General features: G+C 41.6%; 1 protein-coding gene across 1 annotated transcript; it reads right to left on the bottom strand.

Moving 5' to 3' along the window:
- Positions 1 to 11,115: 11,115 nt before the first annotated feature.
- On the bottom strand, positions 11,116 to 20,453 carry inhbb (inhibin subunit beta B). The gene is made up of 2 exons (XM_066685919.1): positions 20,075 to 20,453; positions 11,116 to 13,428 (listed from the first exon to the last, which is right to left on the bottom strand). The coding sequence occupies exons 1-2, from the start codon at positions 20,451 to 20,453 to the stop codon at positions 12,644 to 12,646; spliced, it is 1,164 nt and encodes a 387-aa protein (XP_066542016.1). The 3' UTR covers positions 11,116 to 12,643.
- Between the last annotated feature and the right edge of the window lie 1,609 nt (positions 20,454 to 22,062).

Here is a 22,062-nt window from a genome sequence, read left to right as displayed (position 1 = left end):
CAAATTTACATTCCATTCTGTATCATCCTTTTAAACTTTGAATTTGACACCCATGCACTGTATAAAAAAATCACATAAAAAAATATATCTGCGTGGGTGGACTTCTAACATTTTGAAGATGACTCCAAGGTGGAATGTAAACTAAACTCTCCAGCCGTAAGACTTAACCCTGTCTTTGCTGGACGTTGTGGTAATGGAAACTGTTCATACTTTGATTTGTATCAAATGTGCTCAAATAGAAATGTTTGTTCCTTTGTTTTTAATATTTGTGTAAGAATACAAGTAGAGGATGCATCATATGATTGCTAATATTACACACAAAAAAAGTTAATGAACCATTTTTAATACAGTTCATGAATTGATATGATGTGTTTGAATTTCTGTAATGAATTTAGCAGCTCTTCTGCACTGCTATTGGTCACATGTTATTGGCTTTAGTAGTTACAGTTACAACTGAAACATAGGAACAGAATAAAGAAATGCTTTAGAGCTTAAAAAGGTAAACGCCTCAGATAATTTACCACTTCACCAGCGTAATTGCCAATTGCATTTTCAGTGCGAGACAGAAAGTTGCTTTATTTAGAATGAGACATACCTATGGCATTCTTAAGATTACCTCTAATCCACACATCCCACTGGCCAGCTCCACCCTAAACATAGCATTTCCTCACATACCACATCACGTTTTGCTCACATGTTATACAGCTGCCTTGCTGTTGTATGAAGTCTCACTCTCTATGACTCATGGATGGTTATTTAGCAAGTGCTGGCTCCTGAGCCCTGAATCCTGCTGTGGACCATATAGGAGTAACCTATCTCTCCTGCCTTTCCCTCCTTTCCCCAATCTAATCTCAGTTTCTGGCCTGGTACTTGGCCCTGGCCTGGTCACTTGCCCTTACATCAACTGATACACATGTGGTCAGTATCAGGAAGTAGCTGATAGAACTTAGGCGTTATTTCTCACTGCGGGGCATTAGGTAAGACGAGTGGAATCCACGGCCATTACCTCAGTCATGCTTGACTTAGCGACGCATGCCCCAAAGGCACCTTTTTTGGGCAAATGGCTCATGTCTTCATTGCAGCATTGAAAAAGAGGCATTAAACATTGACATGCGGTTTGTAAATCCCAAGTGGGAGTGAGGCTTGGCAGTGGTTTTAGGGCTTTGGTTACAGTAGAGTGGTAGGTAAACAAGTCAGTTCATGGGCCCATTACGAGTGCCACCTCCTTATTAATGAATAAAGCCGGCCGGAGGGATTTTCTCTCTGGTGCAGTAGTTCACAAAGTTTGCACAGGCACCCTGGAGGTGCTAGCGCACAGGACACACTGAAAATGTTTTGAAAAGTACACAAAGAAAGTTAAACCTAAACGTAGCCATGGCTTTGATTTTCTGGATTAATGTATATGTAAACAACAATCTTCCAACATCTAGTGTAAATCCTTCCCAGTCAAGAGCCTTTCACTGTAGCAAAGGGGGACAAATTCAATATTAACCATCTTCCTAAACATTGGATAGGTATGTGTCTACACATTTTTGGACTTGTAGGGTCAGATGCATCATGCGACCGCAATAAGAACACAACATAGCCTCTTCACACATGTACACTAACCCAGATAAGTTGTGAACGCAAACACCGGCAACATTTGTCCTGGACATTACACTGACTTTATCCCACTAGCTCCCTAGTAAAGACTATGAATAAAGTCAGCACATATGTGAATGGAGCTACTGATGTTTAGGAATATTTCCTGCACTTCGAGAGCACATCTGACGTAGTAGACCTCCCGCTGTGCATTGCAAGTGTGGAAGGACCACTCTGGGACATTTCCAGACCTGATACACTAGACTATTTATAGAGATTCTCCAGATTTTATGAGTAAAAGTGGTTTATGTATCCAAAATTAATGTCCTATTTACTAATAATGCAAGTTATTCCACTAACTGCTCATGAGGTAGAGGGTTTAAACAACAAAACTGCCACAAAACAGAAACAGCAACAGAAGTTTAGGTTAAGATATTCAACGGAACACACAATAATATGTTGTACTGAAATCTCTATTCATTCCAAACATTTTGCATGGCCCTCCCTCAAAGCCTATACTTCAGAAAAAATAACAAAAAACAGGTACTGCACAGGTACTCTTGCTCACCAAAGATTAAAAACAATTTAAATGTACAATCAAAGAAGAAAATTAGTCTTAGGTTTTAATTGTATATGTGAACATTTACACCACATTTAGACTTTTTTCTGAGTATGCACCTTTACATTCTTGTGTGTTTGCTCAATATCATTACATTCAAAAATCAGTGCTAGCGCTAAAAATGGTTAATGTACCCAGCTGTCGTTCTTAAACCATCTTAATGGTATAAGTCTGTTATTTGGTTGTTGCGGTCACACAGGTCCAAGGTCCTGGGGTTGTGGTTTCAAACCCTCAGGTGACTGACTGTGAGGAGTTTGGTGTGTTCTCCCTGTGTCTGCACAGGTTTCATCTGGGTGCTCCGGTTTCCTCCCAGTCCAACAACAGATGTTGGCAGACAAATTAGCCATGCAAAAGAACCCATAGTTGTGTGTGAGTCACTGTGTGAGTGTGCAGCGCACTGTGATGGACTGGCACATTGTTCAGGTGTGCCTGCCTTGCACCCATAGGCATAACATGTGGGCACAATGTACTGCACATGAAACTGTTGCAAGAGGCTGACTACATTGGGCACAGAATCTAATTATCCAACCCATCATCTAACGTTGATCACACATGCAATAATTTTCAGTAACATTAACTTTCTTATTTCCTTAGCTTTGCTGTAGTTCTGGACCTCAGGGTATTCTCCATTTTCCCCACTTAAACTGTTACCTGTGCTGCGGTACCTGGCACAGCTCTCAAGAATGTTCAGCATGCACCTGAATATGTCAACAATCAAAGTATTTATAGGAGTATAAATCTCACACACACACACACTCACACACTAAGCTCCGTAATATAACAGAGTCTTTTGTTGTGTGCACGGTGCTGGTGGTAGATTGTGGGCCCCATTCCAGTGCTGCATAGTGCTCTATGAAGCCTGCCTTTGAGTGTGGAAAAAACTTAAGATCCTATCGCATTCTGGGCATCCTCATCATCAGAGTCATCAGAGAATCACACACTGTGTGTGGCGCTCATCCCCTCCTCAACTCAAGGCCCTGTGAAATTCATTTGAATCAAGTGATAACCACAGACTTTGACTCATGTTGTGGACCCCCAGGGAAGGCCTGGAGTCCGACAGCCATCTCACCCTGCAGCCAGCCCCACTCTTTGATTCCGCATCTTTCACTAAGACTGAAACAAGGGCTGCCCAGTAAACATCTGCATACGCCCTGCGTGGACATCTATCTCTGTGTACAACATCAGATAAAGCCCAGAAAGTAAACGTTCTCTAGGCAAAGTGTTCATTTTCCCAATCCAAACCGTGAATCCTTCTTTTTTTTCCAGTCAGTCCTTTCAGCATTGTGTGCTGGTACGTGCCGATCTTCACATTTTGCTGGTAACCTTGCACGACACAGTCACAGTGATACTAATATCTAGACTTTTAAATCTGTTTAATTTTTACATTTTCCACAATTTAACATGGTTCATCATAACAGATTCTCAGAGGTGACTACATGAAAACAGGCCTAGAGTAAATTGAACTTTGTAGTAAATTTAATGTTGGTATTTTATAAAACACCTAACACAATTTTAAAGATAATATGACATTTTTCAGACTGTGGTCGAAGCTCTAATCAATCCCACTTACCACCTTCAGGATTAACTGACTAGATGAATAATACATGTTAGACTGATAGGAAAGTAAACCTCCAGGGCAGGGTTGGTGTTCAGAAAGGCACATCATATCTGATTTAACAAGTTGTAAATCACTTTGGGGATCAGGCAGGTGTAGGCTACAACTGTAAACTGAAATGACCCAAAACTTCAAGATTTGAATCAAATAAAGTATACTTTGTTTTCAGCTATTATTTTTCTTGATTGATTGGTGTGTGAATATTCACACATAACGGTCACTCCCAGTTATATTCTTTTCTGCATTGTTATTTTTAAAAGGGTATGATTTCCTATGATAATGATTATGAATAATTTATGAATAACATGATAAAAAATAAATATAAAACACACTAAAGTAATGCTTGGTACAACACATACTCCTCACCATGTCCACTGTTAAGCTAGTGCCTTGACGATTCATGGTTTTCATTCAGTTCAAATCAGTCAACACACCATTTATTATTCACAGTTCTGGCCTTTCTCTGAGAGAGATATTAGAATGGCTGGAACCCTCTCATGAGGTCATTCAGTTCAGGAAGTCAATGGAATGACCACCACGGTTGGTCACATGTTGACTTTAAGGGCTGACACGTTTTGATAATTTAGGCAGTGCATTCCTACCATGCCTCTATCATTAAAAAAAAAAAAAAAAAAAACAAGAAAAGAAAAGAAATTCTACCTCATTCTCGATCTCCTTTACTCAGTCAACCTTTTCTTCACATACACGGGAAGCTTCTCCCTCAAAGTCAATGAAGTTGACAACCATGTGATCAGGTTGCCTCTTTCTTTGTGTCTTTGTCTCAGGGCTCCTTTTAATCAGGAGGCGTGTTACCCCGAAGCGACATCCCATTACTCTTTCCACTGCCCTTCTCTCTTACATGTCTTACCTGACATCAATTTCTCTGCACAAAGAACTTATTTTTCTCATTTATGATGGAGTTTGCAGCATCTTGAGACACCCTCCTCCTCCTCCACCCCAGTCAGCATCTCTGATTTGGCCATTGAAAAAGAACCAAAACAAAAAAGCCCCTTAAAGACGGAACAATAAGAACAATGAAGCACCTGAAAAATAATGAGGAGTGACGTTGGCCCTGATGCACAGCACAAGAACGCTGATGGTTCACTTTAAAGTGGTCTGAGATGAATCTGTAACCACACCTGAAATCCCCCTGAATGGAATTCCCCCACACACACACTCAAACACGTGTAAATAAATAAGCTCTTATATTCAGTTTTGCCCAGTGCTGGAAGATCAGAGAGCCAATGAGCTTTGTAATTGAACTTGAGTCCACAGCAGAAGAGCGGCTTCATTCACCCCCCTGTCTTTGTCATCATCTCCGTCAGCGGTTTCAGCCTCTGCATGCACCACGTCACATGAATGAGCAGAAACTCTGGCTGCTTGAACAATAGGCCAGCTGTTTACCCTCTTCTACTTTTAACTCTGGCAAGAATACCAAACATTACTCATCTGAGTTTCTGGTCTAAAGGTTAAAGTAATCTCACCGTTTGTAGTATTTACATGAACTGGCCTTGTTTCTGACTGGCCCATTTGCCAGGCCAAGGCCAAGCACCATTAGATGTTCCATTTTATTACACCACACAGAGGATATTGACATAGGTGTCAACCTCCAGAGAGGGGATTTCTAAACTAGAGATCATGACCCCACATAGTGTCACTTGATTCACAAATCAGGGAATCTGGAGCTGACGACCTCCACTTGCATTGAACGTTGCTTGGTTTTTACTTGCCTCTTATGGTACATACACTCTATAATTACAAATTAGACAACGCTTATAGAATTAAAGAATTCTGCCCAATTATAAATGTTGGCTACTACTGCTCTACTGCTCATCCCACAAATGCATGTTCCTTACAAATGTGGCACCATTTTAAAGGGAAATTAACAGGCTTTCCAACAATATATGGTTTATTGCCAATATGCCAATATGCATTGTTACAACAAAGAAAAACAAAAATGTCCTAACTTTTTGTGCTATGTTTCATTAAAGTGTATGCAAACCCTTGCACTGAGTGTGGCCACAGTGATGCAGGGAGGTAGAGGAGGAACGGCAATATTAGACATCACATTTATTAGCCTGCCCTGTGAAGGACTGGCGTCCCCTCCAGGGTGTATTCCCGCCTTGCGCCCAATGATTCCAGGTAGGCTCTGGACCCCCCGCAACCCTAAATTGGATAAGCGGTTACAGATAATGGATGGATGGATGGATTTATTAGCCTTATGCTAAACATGTACAGCTGTAGCTGAGCAAGGCTCACTCACTTCTCCTTTAAGAGACGGCGAGAGCCTATTTGGTGATGGGCTGACTCTCCTGCACAGAAAACATAGCTCATTTAAAAATGGGGCTTGAAGAGTGTCTTAACTATTTAAAGCACATCACCTCCCACTTTTAGGATTGTACTTGTAAAATAATATTAATTAATAATAAATCCATATGCAAATTGCCTGAAATTTCTTGTTATTCAACATGAAGTAGGGTTTTTAACTTTTGAGGGTTATTTTATTTCTATGGCTTTTTTTTTTTTTTTTTATTGTGGTACATTTTAAACATATTCTATTTATTCATATATTCATATATTTTACCAGTATTTTTTCTATAAACACAGACTTCCAAATATGTGGGAACCTATTTTATGAGTTAACCATATTGGTTGACGCTTATGTGTTAAGTATGTCAGGGATGGCAGGCTGACGTAAATGATTGGAGTTTGGGGCTAACTATGGACTTTCAGTCACAGCAAATCAGTTGCCCCTTTTCATGACACACACTGCACTATCAGCTCTTTCATTGCAGTGACTCCTTCACAGATTCCCTGTGGAGTTAGCCCCTGTCGATCCCAGAGCCCAAGCATGTGCTAGGTAGGGAGTGACACAAACGAAGGCTTTGTGGCCCTCAGTATACCCTAGTACTCCAGGAGTCAGGAGGTCAGCGACGGCGGGAGGGGGAGAGAAGGAGAGAGGGCGTCAGGAGCAAAGGAAAGAGCCACAAACCTTTGGATTGTTTTTCCAACCGGCCAAAGAAAACTCCCATCCCCCTTGAGAATTTCTTTAGACGTGCCAATGTAGAGCACTGTAGAGTTTGTATAATGTGCGATGAGCTCCATAACATCAGGGCCGTTTTTATCTGACCTCACTGATTTGGATCCCTTTGACCTTTGAACAAGGTTTCCTGAAGGATAACACATGCTAAAGTTAGCTAGGCTTAAGCAAACACATCTGTGTAAAGATGCTTGTGCTGCTGCCATGTCCATTTATGTGATTCATTAGATAACACAAGCTACATTTGTGTGTGTGTGTGTGTGTCCTTGTCTGAGCAATATGGATCATCCTCAGTGGTCGGCTACCAAACACTAGTGACCATTATTGGGCTGTGACCTTTCAAACAGCCATTTTAGAAACAGTAACTATGCTGGGAAATGTTAATGTCTACAAATATGTGATAGTGATCTTTAAACAAATGCTTTTACAGCATAATGTATTTACAGCATAGCGTGATTTTACAGCGTGAATAAGTGATTATTAAAGTGATATTTATTGTACATTTGAGTAGTTTATTTCCCAACTTCTCTCTGAATTGTTTATGAGTTCTTTTCTTTGTTGTTCAGACATGATGCTTGAGCTCTGTAGGGTTCTCACGGTGCTCTGTAGCAGAAGCAGTGTTGCAAAGAGTTTACTGTGTGCTTTTTTGCTCATCCAGTGACTGATCTTGATTCAGATATTGCACAATGGATCTGTTTTAAATGACATATATATACTGCTATGCTGCAGATGCTGCCTATGCTTTGAGCTTTAACCCTAAACTTGCAGACAAATGATACATCTATTAACTTTAAAGCTTATTGCTTGATGAATTTTCAGTATATTATATTTATATGATTAGGATAATTAGATGTCCTACAGACTAGTCTGATCTGATAATCCTTAGTTCTACAGAAACTTCCCATTAGTGTTAACAGGAACCAGACGTCTGCAGTGTTAAATGTAACAAAACTGCTGCCTCATGGAAAGTTACTTCCTGAGATGTTTATACTTGTTTACACTGTTGATTGTCTACAATATTTTTGAGATAATATTTCAGCTAAATGATTCTATAAATAATTGTATGGTGGACTGATTTATTCAGTACAAAGCTAAAATTTTTCCATTACATTAGCATTTTCAAAATTACACATAGTAAGTTAGGGAAGCACAGTGGTGCAGCAGGTAGTGTCACAATCACACAGCTTCAGGGACCGGGTGTTTTGGTTTCCTCTCACGGTGCAAAAAAGTGTCCCTTTCTGTGAACGTATGTGTGTCGCTCTGTGAAGGATGGGTGCCCCTTCCAGGGTGTATTCCCGCCTTGCGCCCAGTGATTCCAGGTAGGCTCCGGACCCACCACAACCCTGAACTCGATAAGTGGTTACAGACAATGAATGAATAAATGAAAAATTACACATAAAGTTCTCAGAAGACCTATGGGTGTTCACTTTTCATTTTCCATGATATGTTTAATGCCGATATATTTGTGTTATAGACATCATGACTCCTAGCAGAATTACTTTTATTAAAATCTTCAGTTGTCAAGTTTCTCTACAGTCTGACATTTCTTGTCACTTTCCCCTTTAAACCTCCAAAGCATGTAAATTTTGTGTCAATTAGTTTTGGAGTTTGGAGTTTGGAGAATGAGGAAAGTAAGTCTGGAGCCAACCACATTAACAACAACCATGGTTCTTTATAAGGGGTTAAACATATATTACACATAATGTGCCTACCTAGCTATTAACTATATCACTGCAGAATGACTGTTAGCTTTATTGAAATATTTTGCATTTTCAGTATTATTTGTGTGTGTGTGGAAAAGAAGGTGCAAAGCTTTGAATGATTGGATTAATGAATTTTCTGCTCATTAGGGCTCTCAAATATGCTTTCAAGCTTCTAAAGCCCTTCACAGGAGCCCATAATCCCCTTGTGAGTGTGCACCAGTCAGTCCTGTGTGGACGGAGCCTGGGGTCCTAATGTCAGCCCTGGTTTGAAAGTGAGGTAAACAGGGGCTGAATAATCCCTCTGTTTTAGGCTTGTTTTGATTTTCTCCAGCTCCCCTATAAATACTGTTCAGGGCTTACACATACATTCATACTATAGCTTTGTGTGCACACAATGAACAATGCCTGCCAAGTGCAGGCCCCAAGGCCATGACCACCACACGTGGCTGCTGTGCAGGAGGGAACTATGACTATCAGAGCAGGGTCTTCAGTTTGAGCCATAAATGTCAAAACTCTGTGGTAAAACCTCTCTGATAAGGGTAATTTCTGCCTGCACCCCTTTGGGATTGTAGGACAGCATTAGTGCTAAGAAAATGGAAACTTACATGTACTTGTTCACATCCATGAAACGTTTATATACTAATTTAAATGTATTTATATATTTATATATGTTTGTTTGTAGCAGTTTTACAGGGACTCTGGCATTTAACAGTGAACCTTGGCATACAGTTCTCACAGTTTACTATTTATAACAACTGACAGTCTGGTTAGACTACCTCTCATTTTCACAGGCAGTGACGTATATTAGACTTCTACTTTTTCCCCATAGAATTGGTCCCTCCCTGTCAGACTGATTTTGTTTTCACTTTCTAATTATGTTGGTAATTCATCTGACATGTTTGCCCTTTAATTCAGCACCTGATGTCCTAAGCAGAGAGCTCACTTGCTCTCACTTGATGTTCTGGGAGAGCTCATTTGAATTATCGATATATACTGTAGAGGAAATACAACTGCTAACTGGATAATTTTACATTGGGATTTTTAAGGTTTAAACATGTTTCACAATGAAATAAAAAACAAGGGTTGTTTGGCAATACTTGCAGAGTTTTGGAAGTGATTATATTGAATAATGACATAATATTATGTGTTATTATTTTCATTTCAAAGAAGTAATTAGGCCTTCTCTCAACCCTTTGAAGGCTCTAAGTTGTTTTGCCGCACTGTTGTTATGTTATTTAAGGTGTGCTGAGGGTATTTAGGAAAGTTGAAGCAATGTCCTCATTTTCTATTCTGGATTTCAAAGCACAGCTGGAACTTTATATGCCAAACATATTTGGTAAACAGTTCCAGTGTATCGGTTATCTTCCTTTCATGGCTGATTCCTCAATATTATGTTAATGTCATGGAAATGTTGCCATTTTTTAAGGCAGTGTAAAGCACATTCCATATGTTTTTGACATCGTAGCCAAAGCAACTTTGATGAGATTTGTTACCATCAATCTTTTTCACCTTTGTTGACTTAACTCAGCTTTCATATTCAGTACTGTGTGTGTTTTGGCACATGATGATCAGTGGTGTGTGTGTATGTGTGAGTGAGTGCGTGTGTGGCTTCACAAGGTAGCCAGGGGGGAGAACTACGGTGTCATTAACATTCCAGCAGCCATGCCGGCACCGTTAACACTGCACTGCATGATGAGACAGCTCAGCCTTGTATGATTTCTCTCTCTCTCAGAAAACAAATTATACAGTGAAACACACACACATACACACATACATACAAAATTGTCACCCTCCAGTAGTAGTACCAGAGCTGACTCATCCCATTCCTTCTCTCCCTTGATTGAGACGTCCACCCCAAACATGTTATTTCACACAACACTCATATCTCCTGCACTTGGCAGATGTGGGAAGACTAAATTTCAGGCAATTATACTGCCTGTGTCCTTGGGTTAGGTGGCATATTTTGGAAGGCTTGGCTTTGTTTTGCAGCGTTGCACTGGGATCCTGCAGAAACACTGCACTTGCTGGTAGGTGTGCAGGCCTGCTCTCTTGGATTAAGTTATTCCAACATACCAACTTGTTTTCATAGCTCTGCCTCAAGGGTCTAGAAAAGGCATGGTGCACAGATAGGGCTTTCAGGGAACCCATTCTGATGTAATCAGGCCATGTGGCTACATGTTGAAGGGTGGGAATCCTTTTGCCTCACAGCTGACAGGACAGAGCAAATGACACATATTATGAGTATGTTTTGTTCAAACATTTACTGGTATGTCACATCTGCCGTCCTGTGCATTCCGCAGAAACACAGACAGTTTAACTGGAGATAAGATTATTATTTATCTGCTCGCATTCTGTGAGAAAAAACAAGGAAACGTGGCTCCTCCATATTATCATATTGCAGTGATTCCTAATACAGATAAGTGAAATGACATACTTAAACATGTCAACATACTCATATGAGTCAACATGAGCTTAACCACACCCCAAAAAGCATTACAATGCAGAATAAGAATTTATTATGAAGTTACAAAATATTTAAGAAAGCATACTTTCCATTTTTACATAAACTGTACAGAGCTGACATGTTTAACTAACTGACTTTATGACAACAGCTAGAAATAAGTTTTATTAAATAGAAAACGGGAGCATTAAAGATGAAATGTCTGTTCCATAAGTTTTACTGTACAAAGTAAAAACAAAACAACAAAACAGAAAACATGAGCTAAAATGAAATCCATGTTGGTGTACCCTGATACAGTGATTAGGCCTCTTGAAAAGAAACAACAAATAAGTTTTACACATTATTTAATGGCCTTGCCACAATATAATAGCTAGAATATTGGCCTCTTTGGTTCCATCATAAGGTATGCACATTTTCATGAAACTCAGTCTTACTACTATAAAAATAACTTCTCTCGGTGGCAGATTTTTTTTGTCTTTTCTATTGTTCTCTTTTAAGTAATTCCGCAACTTTTCAGTGCAAATATTTCAACAATCGTCCGCTTTGGAAAAAAAGCGAAGGATCACCTTTCAAGTATTGATATAAGAGTTAAAGATTAGCAGAAGGAAACAGCTCAGTCTTGACATGGATCTCCATTTTCTGTATATTGCATAGCTAGTGCGGCACTTTATGTTGACTAGGACTATGAATGGGTAGGTGCACCTTGTGAGAACCCTTTTAAAGGCATTTCAATACGCAAGTGCTTTAAATTGTGCATTTCGAGCGTTTTTTTGCAAGTGCTGTGCTGCCAGCTGGTCAGTAAGATGACGCCTCCACAGAGCACATGGTGCTGACGGCATTTATGAGCCACCAAAGTTCACAGCCAGAGTGTTAGAACATCGTACTTCACCTGTTAGACTTCCCTCCCTTGGTTCAGCGGTCTGTCACATGGACATGTGATGTGTCTGCAGGGCAAGAGAAACTGTTTTTTTTTTGTTTTGTTTTTTTGGATGCCAGTGTCCTAAAGGCTGCTCTCAGTTTGCATTTAGCCTACCCCGATTGATATATAACAATGCCACAGATTGTTTCAGCCACAGTTTTGAGAACACCTGGAGAACCAAACTGAGTGATGTCATCTATAGTTCCTGAAGACTCCACTCCAATGGTTTGATTTTGAAATGTCTTTGAAATGTTGAAGTGCTGTTGTTATCTGACGTGTGTAGGACATTTGATATATCAGTGCTTTTACCAATCTTGGAATGGTGGTTGCTAAGTACTCATCAACAGGCAAAACCAGCCATAAAGTTAGATACGAGTCTCTCTTTCCTTACTGAGAGGAGAGGGCCCATGCCATTTTTTTTATGTCTAGAAATGGCAAACTAGAAATTAAAAAAAAAAAAAGAAAAAAAAAAAGACTTTTGGTGATAACTTTTCCCTTCTCGTTCCAATGCCTTTGTGTACATTAGACGGGAACAAGTCACTTCTCCATCACGTCATCTGACGAACGGCTGCTCCATGCACACACACGCTCGTGCGTGATTGTACTTGTTCTGAGTGTACATATAATAACACGTATCTATATGCATGTGGTACACATGGACCATGTCTGTTTTGAATCGTTCCTTTGACTTGATTCAAAATGCCCTCAGGCACACCCACATTCCTCCACAATCATGTTTGGGACGTCCCGCTTGACGATGTTATACTCATCGTCAAAGTAGAGCATGGACATGGTGCTGAGTTTGGTAGGAATGCAGCAGGAGTTCACCGAGCCAGGGCTCATGCCCCTCATACGGTACTGGTTGACCACGGCTGTGTGAAAGGAGGAGGCTGAGCCAGGGACGCCAGCCATGTAAGCAGGACAGCTGCCCTCACAGTAGTTCCCAAAGTAGCCAGCCGGTGCGATGATCCAGTCGTTCCAGCCGATGACGCGGAAGTCAATGTAGAATTGCTGTCTACAGCACAGGCCACCACTGTTGCCATCACACTCCAGGCCACGCTTGCGGATGCGATGTTTCCCGTCAGCTTGGCGGGCTCGGACCACCAGGAATGGCCGGTGCGACGGGTCAGAGGGCTCCACAAGAATGGGGATGACACCGGATGCTTCGCAGCTGTCACAGCGCACGTCAAGGTCCTGCCGTCGTCCGCCCTTGCCCAGCACTGCCCGCACTGCCTCGGACAGTGGGAAGGTATGCCATCCACTTCGCTTCAACTCCACTCTCTTCTCCACCAGTGGCCAGCGGCCCCCACCTTGAATAGATGGTTCCTGGTAGTGCACTTTCACTGTCACCTTCCGCCTCAAACCCTTCTCCTGACCATTGGGCAACAGCTTCAAATACAGCCACAGGTTGGCCTGCTCCACGTACAGGTTCTGGTTGCCCTCATTGGAGATCAGGAAGTAGAGCGTCGACTTGGATGAAGTTGAATCATCTGTCGGAATAGAAGGAAGAGGTTTTTTGAATCTCTTTTTAAAATACTTTACATACTGCCATATGCAAAGGTTTAGGGACTTCATATTACATTTTTTATAAAAGTGAAAGAATAACCCATCTTCTACATAAACACACACTTTAATGCCTAGAAATTGTGTTGTAAACAGTGCAGAATGAACACCATATGTAAGTCCCTATAGAGAGTGTGTTAATAATAACTTTCTGTATTGGTATCATTGAATTGGTATTAATCGTTCCTAACACAAAATAAAGTAGTTATTGGGCAATATTTAGGGCAAACATGGCCTTAAGGTTAGAGAAGCAAGATTACGACCAGAGGGTCACCACTTCTATTCTCAGGCAGGAAAAATGTATCTATTTTTTAAGTGCCCTTGAGAAAGGCACCTAAACCCCAAACTGCTCCCCAAGCACCAAAGATGTATGGCAACTGGCTGCTTCTAGTGTGTACGGCTAAAAGAATTGCTCTCGTGTGTGTTTCTGTCACTACCACAGATGTGTTAAATTTAGAGAATAAAATTTCCTAAGGGGATTAATAAAGGTAATTATTCTTCATTTTCTTCTTCTTCATCATCAATAACGTTTAATATTAATATATGAATAATAAGCCTAGATAGGGTGATAAATTTATAAGACATAAAATTGAAACACGGCTGAAAGCTTGGAGCCAATGTGCCAAAGAGTTCTGAAGATTCATAGCTGCTTATTTATGCCTGCGGTGGATTTTGGAATTACATGTCTAACAATGCTCTTGCTTATTACATGACAGCCCAGGCAGGTCCAGATTCCTCAAATGATCAGTCAGTCTCTCTTGGTTATGTACCACCCAGAGAGATGGAGTAGTGGCTGCAACGGCGCAGTCCTGGGCCCCGGCCCACTTGGCCTTGTGCTGTGGGTTGCAGATGCAGGGGGGCAGCAGTGGACGTAGGCCTGTCCCGGGGGGTTCATTGAGTTCACAGTGAGTGCAGTGAAAACCCTGGAGCTCCTGGAGCCTCAGAGACTGACAGCACAATGCTCTCTGTGAGGTATTAGGAGACAGCTGTGGCACGGCCTTGTATTGAGCGTGTGGCCTTCAAATAAAAGGCATGATGAGGAAAAAATAAGAGCCATTTACATGACACTGGCTACTTTCTAAATACAACAGCATTTCGAATACTCTGCCGCACTTTTACAGTGCTTTGGGCTATTGTCTTTTTCTTTTTTTTAACTGCTCCTTTGTGGCAGAAGATAATTACTGATGTTACCCCAGCGATGAATGGTGTAATTAACCATATTCTGTGTGATCTTTTTCTTGGTTTAAATAGCGGATCTGCTTGCTGCTGGCACAAGCTGAAATGGTTAAATGATCTTGTTTGTTAACTGATTAGGCGAGGTCAGTGTCAACAGCTTTTTTCTGAAGATGGCTCATTTCTCTTGACAGTCTGCCTTCCCCTATGTAGCAGTTGCTTAGCCTTGTCCGGACTCGTTTTCCCATTTCTGGCAGGGAAACCAGGCCTCTCAGCAATCCCAAAACAGCATGTGTAAAAACTCAGGAGGTACCAAAATATAACACCCTGAAGACATGGTGTCAGGCAGCCAAGGAAAAAAGTAATCAACAATTCCCCTACAATTATTAGACATATTATCTTATAAACATGCTGGATTGCAAATTTATTTGCTCATATGGCAATAACCTCCAAACAAGTTAATACAACTATTTGCAGTACACTGTAATTTCTGCTCAAAGTGAAAGACATGCTTCCAATGGACTGAAAGATGTACGTTAGCATTAATGTTTAGTATTATACACAGTCCCTCTAAACAGTGAGGTGGGGTGCAGCCTGGAAAGTGTCCACATGACCCACTCACTGCCAACGCTTGGATTGGGCACACCCACTCTCAGCTGAGCTGGACCACAGATGGGCTCTCGGCACTGTCTCTCTGACTCCATGGGAGGCCAACAAAAGATGGGTTGGTTATCGGCTCACATTAACACTTTGTTTTCTTACATGACTCATTCTGTGAGACCTTTCCCTTTATGACTCCTGTGTTCTAATGATATTAAAGTGGGGGAGTACAGATCCCATACAAACCAAGGTATTGGCGTATGAGAGAGTTAGCAATTCAGTGTCTATCCCCAGGGAACACCTTAAACTGAAGGATTAAGTGAGTGATAAATTCTGGTGTATACTCTTAATTAAATACAATGTAAAGGTGAAGTCTTCCTTTAAGATATTGCATTTCAATCAAACATTTGAGGAATCTCATGTGAAATGAGAAACGTACCAACTTTACAACTTTATCAGGGACTTTAATGTCTACACAGTAACTATCAGAATTTTTTTGCTGTAATTGTTTTTGCATATGTGTTCTCATATGTAATATAGGTAAAGGTATTATTTCCTATGGGAATTATTTTGTCTCATGACAACCTGAATGTAACTATCTGCTGTGAATGTTTTTAAATAACATGTCTTAGGCCAAAACATTGCATAAATGTCTCCTGCTTTAGGATGTATATTTGTAACAATTTGACAATTGGAGATGTCTGATTCAAACCACCACCACTGTGACCAAATATGGTACAGCAAATATCTCTAGAATCTTTCTCATCAAACAAATTTCAAATGCTTCAGTTAGATGTTAATATAATGAGTCTTCTGAGTTTTGGTCTGTGAATTTATCTTTCTATCTTTCTATCTGTCTAGAACCACAGTAGAAAACAAGCCAAACTGGCTTAACTGGCACTTTTACAGAAATGTTCCTTAATGTGCAATAACCATCTCTGTAAATCTAAACCAAAAGAAGTATTGACTGAATACTTAAGAATTAAAAAAAAAATCATCTTCACAATCAACACTGAGGACACAGAGAGCATATGTTAACAACCAAGTCCTGTCTGAAGATCTAACAACTTACCCACATCTGAAGCACTTTGTCAGAAGAAAGACATCAGTCATGCTTCATGTTAAATTGGCTGGATGTGTTTACATGAGTGTGCCAGTGGGGCTTTGAGACACTTGGACTTAGCTTGTAGGGCTCACCTGATGCCTGGGTGGGCCAGTGCATGTACTGCACTTATAGTTGCCTCAGCGTGTTCCTACCTGTGTTGCCAACAAAACAACATGGCTGATAATTCGCTACACTCATTACTCAATAGACCAGACACCTCCAGACCACACGCTGCCACACCGCTTCAAAGATAGCAGCAAACCACGGGTGGTTTGCCAATGCAGCCACAATATTCTGGTTATCCCTCCCAAGAATCCTATGAGGAATGTCATGCTGGGCATGAGTAACTCGATTTTTGACCATATAAGCAGCTGGCTCATTCTAACACTTCATTGGAGATTGCTCTCATGCTTGAAATGTTTCATCTGAATTGCTTGGCTGGGACAACAGCAAAGGCCAAGAATATGACCTGCGGCCTGATTAAATTCTGACCTTTTGCCAATATTCAAAGACTGTAAACTCTAAACTCTAATTTCCACAACTGGATCCAGTGTCAGGAAAAGAGAGAGAGAGAGAGAGAGACAAAGATTTGCTGAAGGGATCAATGCCGACAGGGTATGATTGACATGTCTTGATGAAAGAGCAGAGTCCTGTTGCAAACCCTTTTGACCCTATGAACGCTGTGCCACGCTGAATAATGTCAAATAATAAAGCCTAATACCCCCGTGTCGGGCTGGACGTGAAGAGTTCAGTGAGTCCGAATGGTTACCGACAAATGAGAAGCCCGCATCTCTCGCTTCGCTTCTGTGCCTACGGGACACCAAATCCTACTGAAACGGCCTGGAGGACAGCGTTAACGGAGACATGAAGCTGGCAGCTGTCCTCACCTGCACCTTGGCGGCCTCTCCGCTCTGCTCTCCTATAGCAGGGTGTGAGGTACAAGCCAAGCTGCTGGTTGATAAGAGCACCGCACCCAGCAAAGTAAAAAAGAGAGAGGTATCCAGCACTCCCTAGAGATGGCTTACAGTGCTAGGCCTAGAACAGCACTGATTTGTTGACTTATCACCTGTGTATCATATATACCCCTGGTCGTGTTCATTTTCTATGTGACGACAAGTGCACATCCTCTTCAGAAGACGTGCATGTTTAACACACAGTTAATGCCATGCAGACTGCCTCTTTGGAACAATTCCTCACATTTCCAAAATGGTAACTTTACAACATTCTTAACTTTCAGTTAAGATTCATTTAAATGATTCAGGATTATTTCTGTTGGTCCATTCATCATGAAGGTTACACCTAATATGAATGGCAACTGGAACTTAGAAAACCTGGAGGTGTCCAAACTTTTGCACAGGACTGTAAATGCGACTGTTGGAGAGCATCTCAAGACTCAGTGGAGGAGAATGCAGCTCAGCAGCAGAATGCCTCGGGGGTTTGTGCTAAAGCCATGCCCTGGCTGGCAGCTCCGCTCTGGGGGGGTAGCGCCAGCTGGCCCTGAGGCAGAAGGGGTCCAGAGAGCGGGGGACCAAAGCCAGTTCTGTGTTACAATGCTGCTCAAAGGTTCAAAGGTGTCATGAATAATGGGGGAAATGCAAAAAGGCCTGGATAAGCTTTGATATTTTAAAAGCATTCTTTGCAGAACTGCGATATGAGCGGATCATTAAACCCCCCACCTCCACCCGCCCCCATCCCCTCCTCATCCCAGCTTCCATCACCCACTACGACTCAAATGTCTCATGCATTATTCTGGGTTATTTCTTTTGTTTTCTTTTTCTTTTTTCATTCCCAATGTTGACATATTGGGTTTAGCAAGAACGCACAGTGCTCTACCAATAATTGCCTCTCTTTTGTTCCCTTGTCATGACTGTGTTCAGATCATTCTTGGTGGAGAAAGGGGTTCGGAAACTGTCCAAGCTAATTGTGCTGTGTGGTGTTTGAGACGGGGAGATAAGGGAGCCAACTTGAAAAGTGCTACGCTTAACCTCCCACTTGTATCATTTTTACCTCACCATACTGTTCAGGAGAGTGAGAAACTTGTGGTAACTTTTAAACACTGATCATGTTATCAGTGTAACAATGTAAATGTACATGTTTTCTGTTGTTTGTAAGTTGGAGAAATGGGCAACTGAAAATGTGTGTTCCTTTTATAAGTTGGCAAACATCTATTCTTGAAATAAATCTACATTTCAATACATTATCTACAATAAATCTACACAAAAACAATCTACATTGTAAAAATTAAGATGCACTGATATGGGAATCATGGGCCAGTGATGAAATTGCTGTTTATATAGATATATATACATTTCTACTAATGTGTTTATAATTGTTTTGTTATCATTTAAAACGCTAGCTGCTGTATACAGTGTCCACATTTAATGACAAATAGAAATGTAACAATAGATAACAATGTAAAATAAAATCTTAGAGAGTAATGATTTAGTTCTATAGGGATACAATTATTATTATAATTAATAAAAATATAAAATCATAAATATAATATTATACAATTCAGATATTTTAGTGCATTAACCAAGTATGGTCCAAATGTTCTGCTTTTCCCTGAGTACAATACCAGACTCGTCACATACGTATATATTTAAACGAATGTCCAAATCTGAATTATTGTTCTCATCTTTTAAATTAAATACACTCAGAACACTATGAATTTGATATCACTGAGCATTCTCATGGATTTACTAAAACCTTTAGGCAAGGGAACTTAAAACCTGTAGTAGGTTACACTGCATTTCTGCCCCAGTTCTGTTGATTCCATGTGCTGTGGGCTGTGACGCTTCAGTGAAGCAATCAGTTGTAAAATAATTAGTTTAAATATAAAGTACAAGTAGGCCCCTTTATCCTGAGCTAGAACATACAGTTTATTTTTAAGATATTGGGACCTTAAGGCCCCTCACAGATGTACATTTGCATTGTTTGTGCCTTGATGAACAAATACGTGCAGTACCATTTTTCCAAAATTGTGGTAAAAAAGCTTTTAAATGATGTTGTTTTGTTATTGGAGGGAATGAAAACTCGTTGCTAACTGACAGTTTTAATAGTTTTGGCGGTCTCAGTAATGCCGTGGGATTGAGACGCTGGGGTACGCCCACTTCAGGTTTACATTACGTACACGGGGCTACTTTTCAGCTCATGTTCAATTAATGGAGGCCTACTTTTTTATTTACTACACAGAACTCATTGTATATGTTTCTATATAGAACGTTTACTAAAGCGATGATTCTGTATTCTATGTATAATTTGCATGGTGTTATGGACAATCTGGTGTATGTGGGTCTATACAGCAATTATTATGTAATAGTTGTGTTTAGCACAAAAAAGTTCTTCTCGTGTAAATAGTTGGACACAATGACAACAGAAGGAAGTGTGAACTGTATTCTAAAACAGTGTAATACATGGCTCTAATCATTAGGTTTACTAAATAACCCTTCTGTAGTCCATAGCTGTAGAATAAATCAGTAGAATTCATGAAACGGAACGCCTCCCTAAATCACCTCATTCATGTCTCTCAGGAAGAAGCGTGTGCGGAATCCACCCCGAGCCCAACGCTGCGTCCAGGACCACGCACAGCTCGAATGCTCCACCGTTTGGTAAATGTACTTACTGTTAAACCACAATGAACTGATTCGTGTAGTGTGTGTTTTGGCCTAAGACGCCACAGAAGTGGTACCCACCTGACTCGGCGAAGCTGATGATCTCGGAGGTCTCCTCCAGCACCTCGTTGGCGTAGGCGGCTTGTCCGTCCAGGTGCGGGATCTCCACGCGCCCGTCCTCGCGCACTTTTCCCGCGTGCAGCTTCCTGAGCGCGGTGACCATGGCGGCTTTGGGGATGGGGTGCGTGATGTTGGGCCTCTGTCTCATCTGCAGGCGGTTGAGAATGTGCCTCTTGACCGCCTCCACGAAGTCCCTGTCCACTCGGTCCGAGTCCTCTGGGCGCGCGAGCCCGCACGAGGCGCACGAGTCCTGCGCGCGAGCCCGGTGCCCGGAGAGCACGAGGCACAGAGTCAGCACCGCCGCGGGGACGCGCAAACTCAAGCTCGAGATTAGCCTCATGCTTTGTCTCCTCTTATGACTTCTATATTGAATGTCTTTGCAGCTTTGGGAGGGTTTGCACAAGTCACCAATTGTGTTCGCGCTCACAAATCCCTCATGTTCTCGGGCGCGAGACGTTTAAAAGTTCTTAAATGACCAGGACCTTCCCGCCACACCTTTAGCTGTATAAAGTCCCAGAACCTTAAAAAGAAGTTCAAGAAGTTGCCGAGTACTAAGCTTTAGAGCGGAACGAGTAGTAGGTGTGGGGTTAGGGGGCTTTAAAGAGCCACAGAAATCACGATAGGACTTCTTGTCACTTCCCACTTCGGGGTTTTGGTGGATGTCATTTAATAGCAGTTAGAAACAAATCAGTCCTGCCTTCTTTACAGAGGGGTCCACAGGTTTAATGTTCAGGTGGAGCAGCTCTGGGGAGGTCCACCATCCAAGCAGAGTCCTGATCAGCTCACATGAGCAAAAGAAGCGTGGCTGACATCCCCTGATGCTCCAGAGCTCAAAGCAAATGAAAGACAGCAGTTGCTCGAGCACAGGAGTCACAAAGTGATCAGGTCCTGGTTGCGTTTCAGCGCAGAGAATAGTTCCTTCAGGAGTTGAGAAGAGCTCCAGGAAAACAACTCTCTTCTCCTCACGCACACCTTCCTTCGCTTCAGGTCGAAATTCAAATGATGGTGCGCTCTCTCTCTCTCTCTCTCTCTCTCTCTCTCTCTCTCTCCAGGAGAGGATACTACTGCCCTTCAAGACTCAGTTTCTCGCTCGCAATCACGACACTTCGCCCAAAGTGTTTTTTTTATACTTGAAACCACGTGGGACACTCCTCCAACTGGAAAGCAGAAGAGCTTAAGGAGCCCGCATGGAGTCCCTCCAAACCGCGATTAGCCGCTTGTAGGGGCAGCCAAGCTGTATACATGTCCCACACAAGAGTTAAAACCTCACAACAGCCTTCCTCAGCACTCGCTTTCTGACTGTCACCTGGTCAGAAGTGTTATGTCCACAGCTCTCTCTCATGTCTTACACACGGGTTAAGCCAAGCAGACACATCTATCAGGGTTTGTTCAAAATGTCCTTTGTGTTTTATTTCCTTTGCTACACGATATTTGGTGCTGGACTTGTGTGTGAGAAACGTCAGTGTTATATTATATTGTTATTTATATTACAAAGTAAACTGCATTCATATCATTCGTGAGAATTTAAAATGTGCTTTTCAATATATATATATATCAGCTTAAAACAAGTTTACATTTCTACCGTAGATGGCTACCAATTGATAAAACGTACGATAGTTGACGCTAAAACAAACGAGAAACCCTCAGGTAACATAAGAGCGCTTTACGACACTATTGTTTAGGCTCTCTCCCAGTGTCAGGTATTATTCTTTAGTCTGGTCGATGCTGTTAAACAGGCCACTCAGGCTCCACAACAGTAACGGTGGAGGAAATCCCGAGTAAAGGACCCTTGTTCTGAAAGCTCGACGTGCTGGGTTGTAATATTTCACCCCGCGCTGGCTGTGTTGGTTTCGGTGTGGCCGTGAACTGAAGTGAAGCAGTGGTGAATGTCACGTCTGTCCACTTTTTTCCTCAGTGCTGTGGCGCCCTCTGTTGGTCTCGCTGCGCAA

The sequence above is a fragment of the Hoplias malabaricus genome, chromosome 12 (genome assembly GCF_029633855.1).
Source record: "Hoplias malabaricus isolate fHopMal1 chromosome 12, fHopMal1.hap1, whole genome shotgun sequence".
Classification (NCBI taxonomy): Eukaryota; Metazoa; Chordata; class Actinopteri; order Characiformes; family Erythrinidae; genus Hoplias; species Hoplias malabaricus.
This window is presented reverse-complemented; position numbering and strand designations above follow the sequence as displayed.

Bases quoted from the DNA above. Each gene is read 5' to 3' on its own strand.
- inhbb (XM_066685919.1), bottom strand. From the start codon at position 20,453: ATGAGGCTAATCTCGAGCTTGAGTTTGCGCGTCCCCGCGGCGGTGCTG. The intron at 13,429-20,074 runs GTGGGTACCACT...CTATTCCGACAG, and splicing joins CATCAGCTTCGCCGAGTCAG to ATGATTCAACTTCATCCAAG.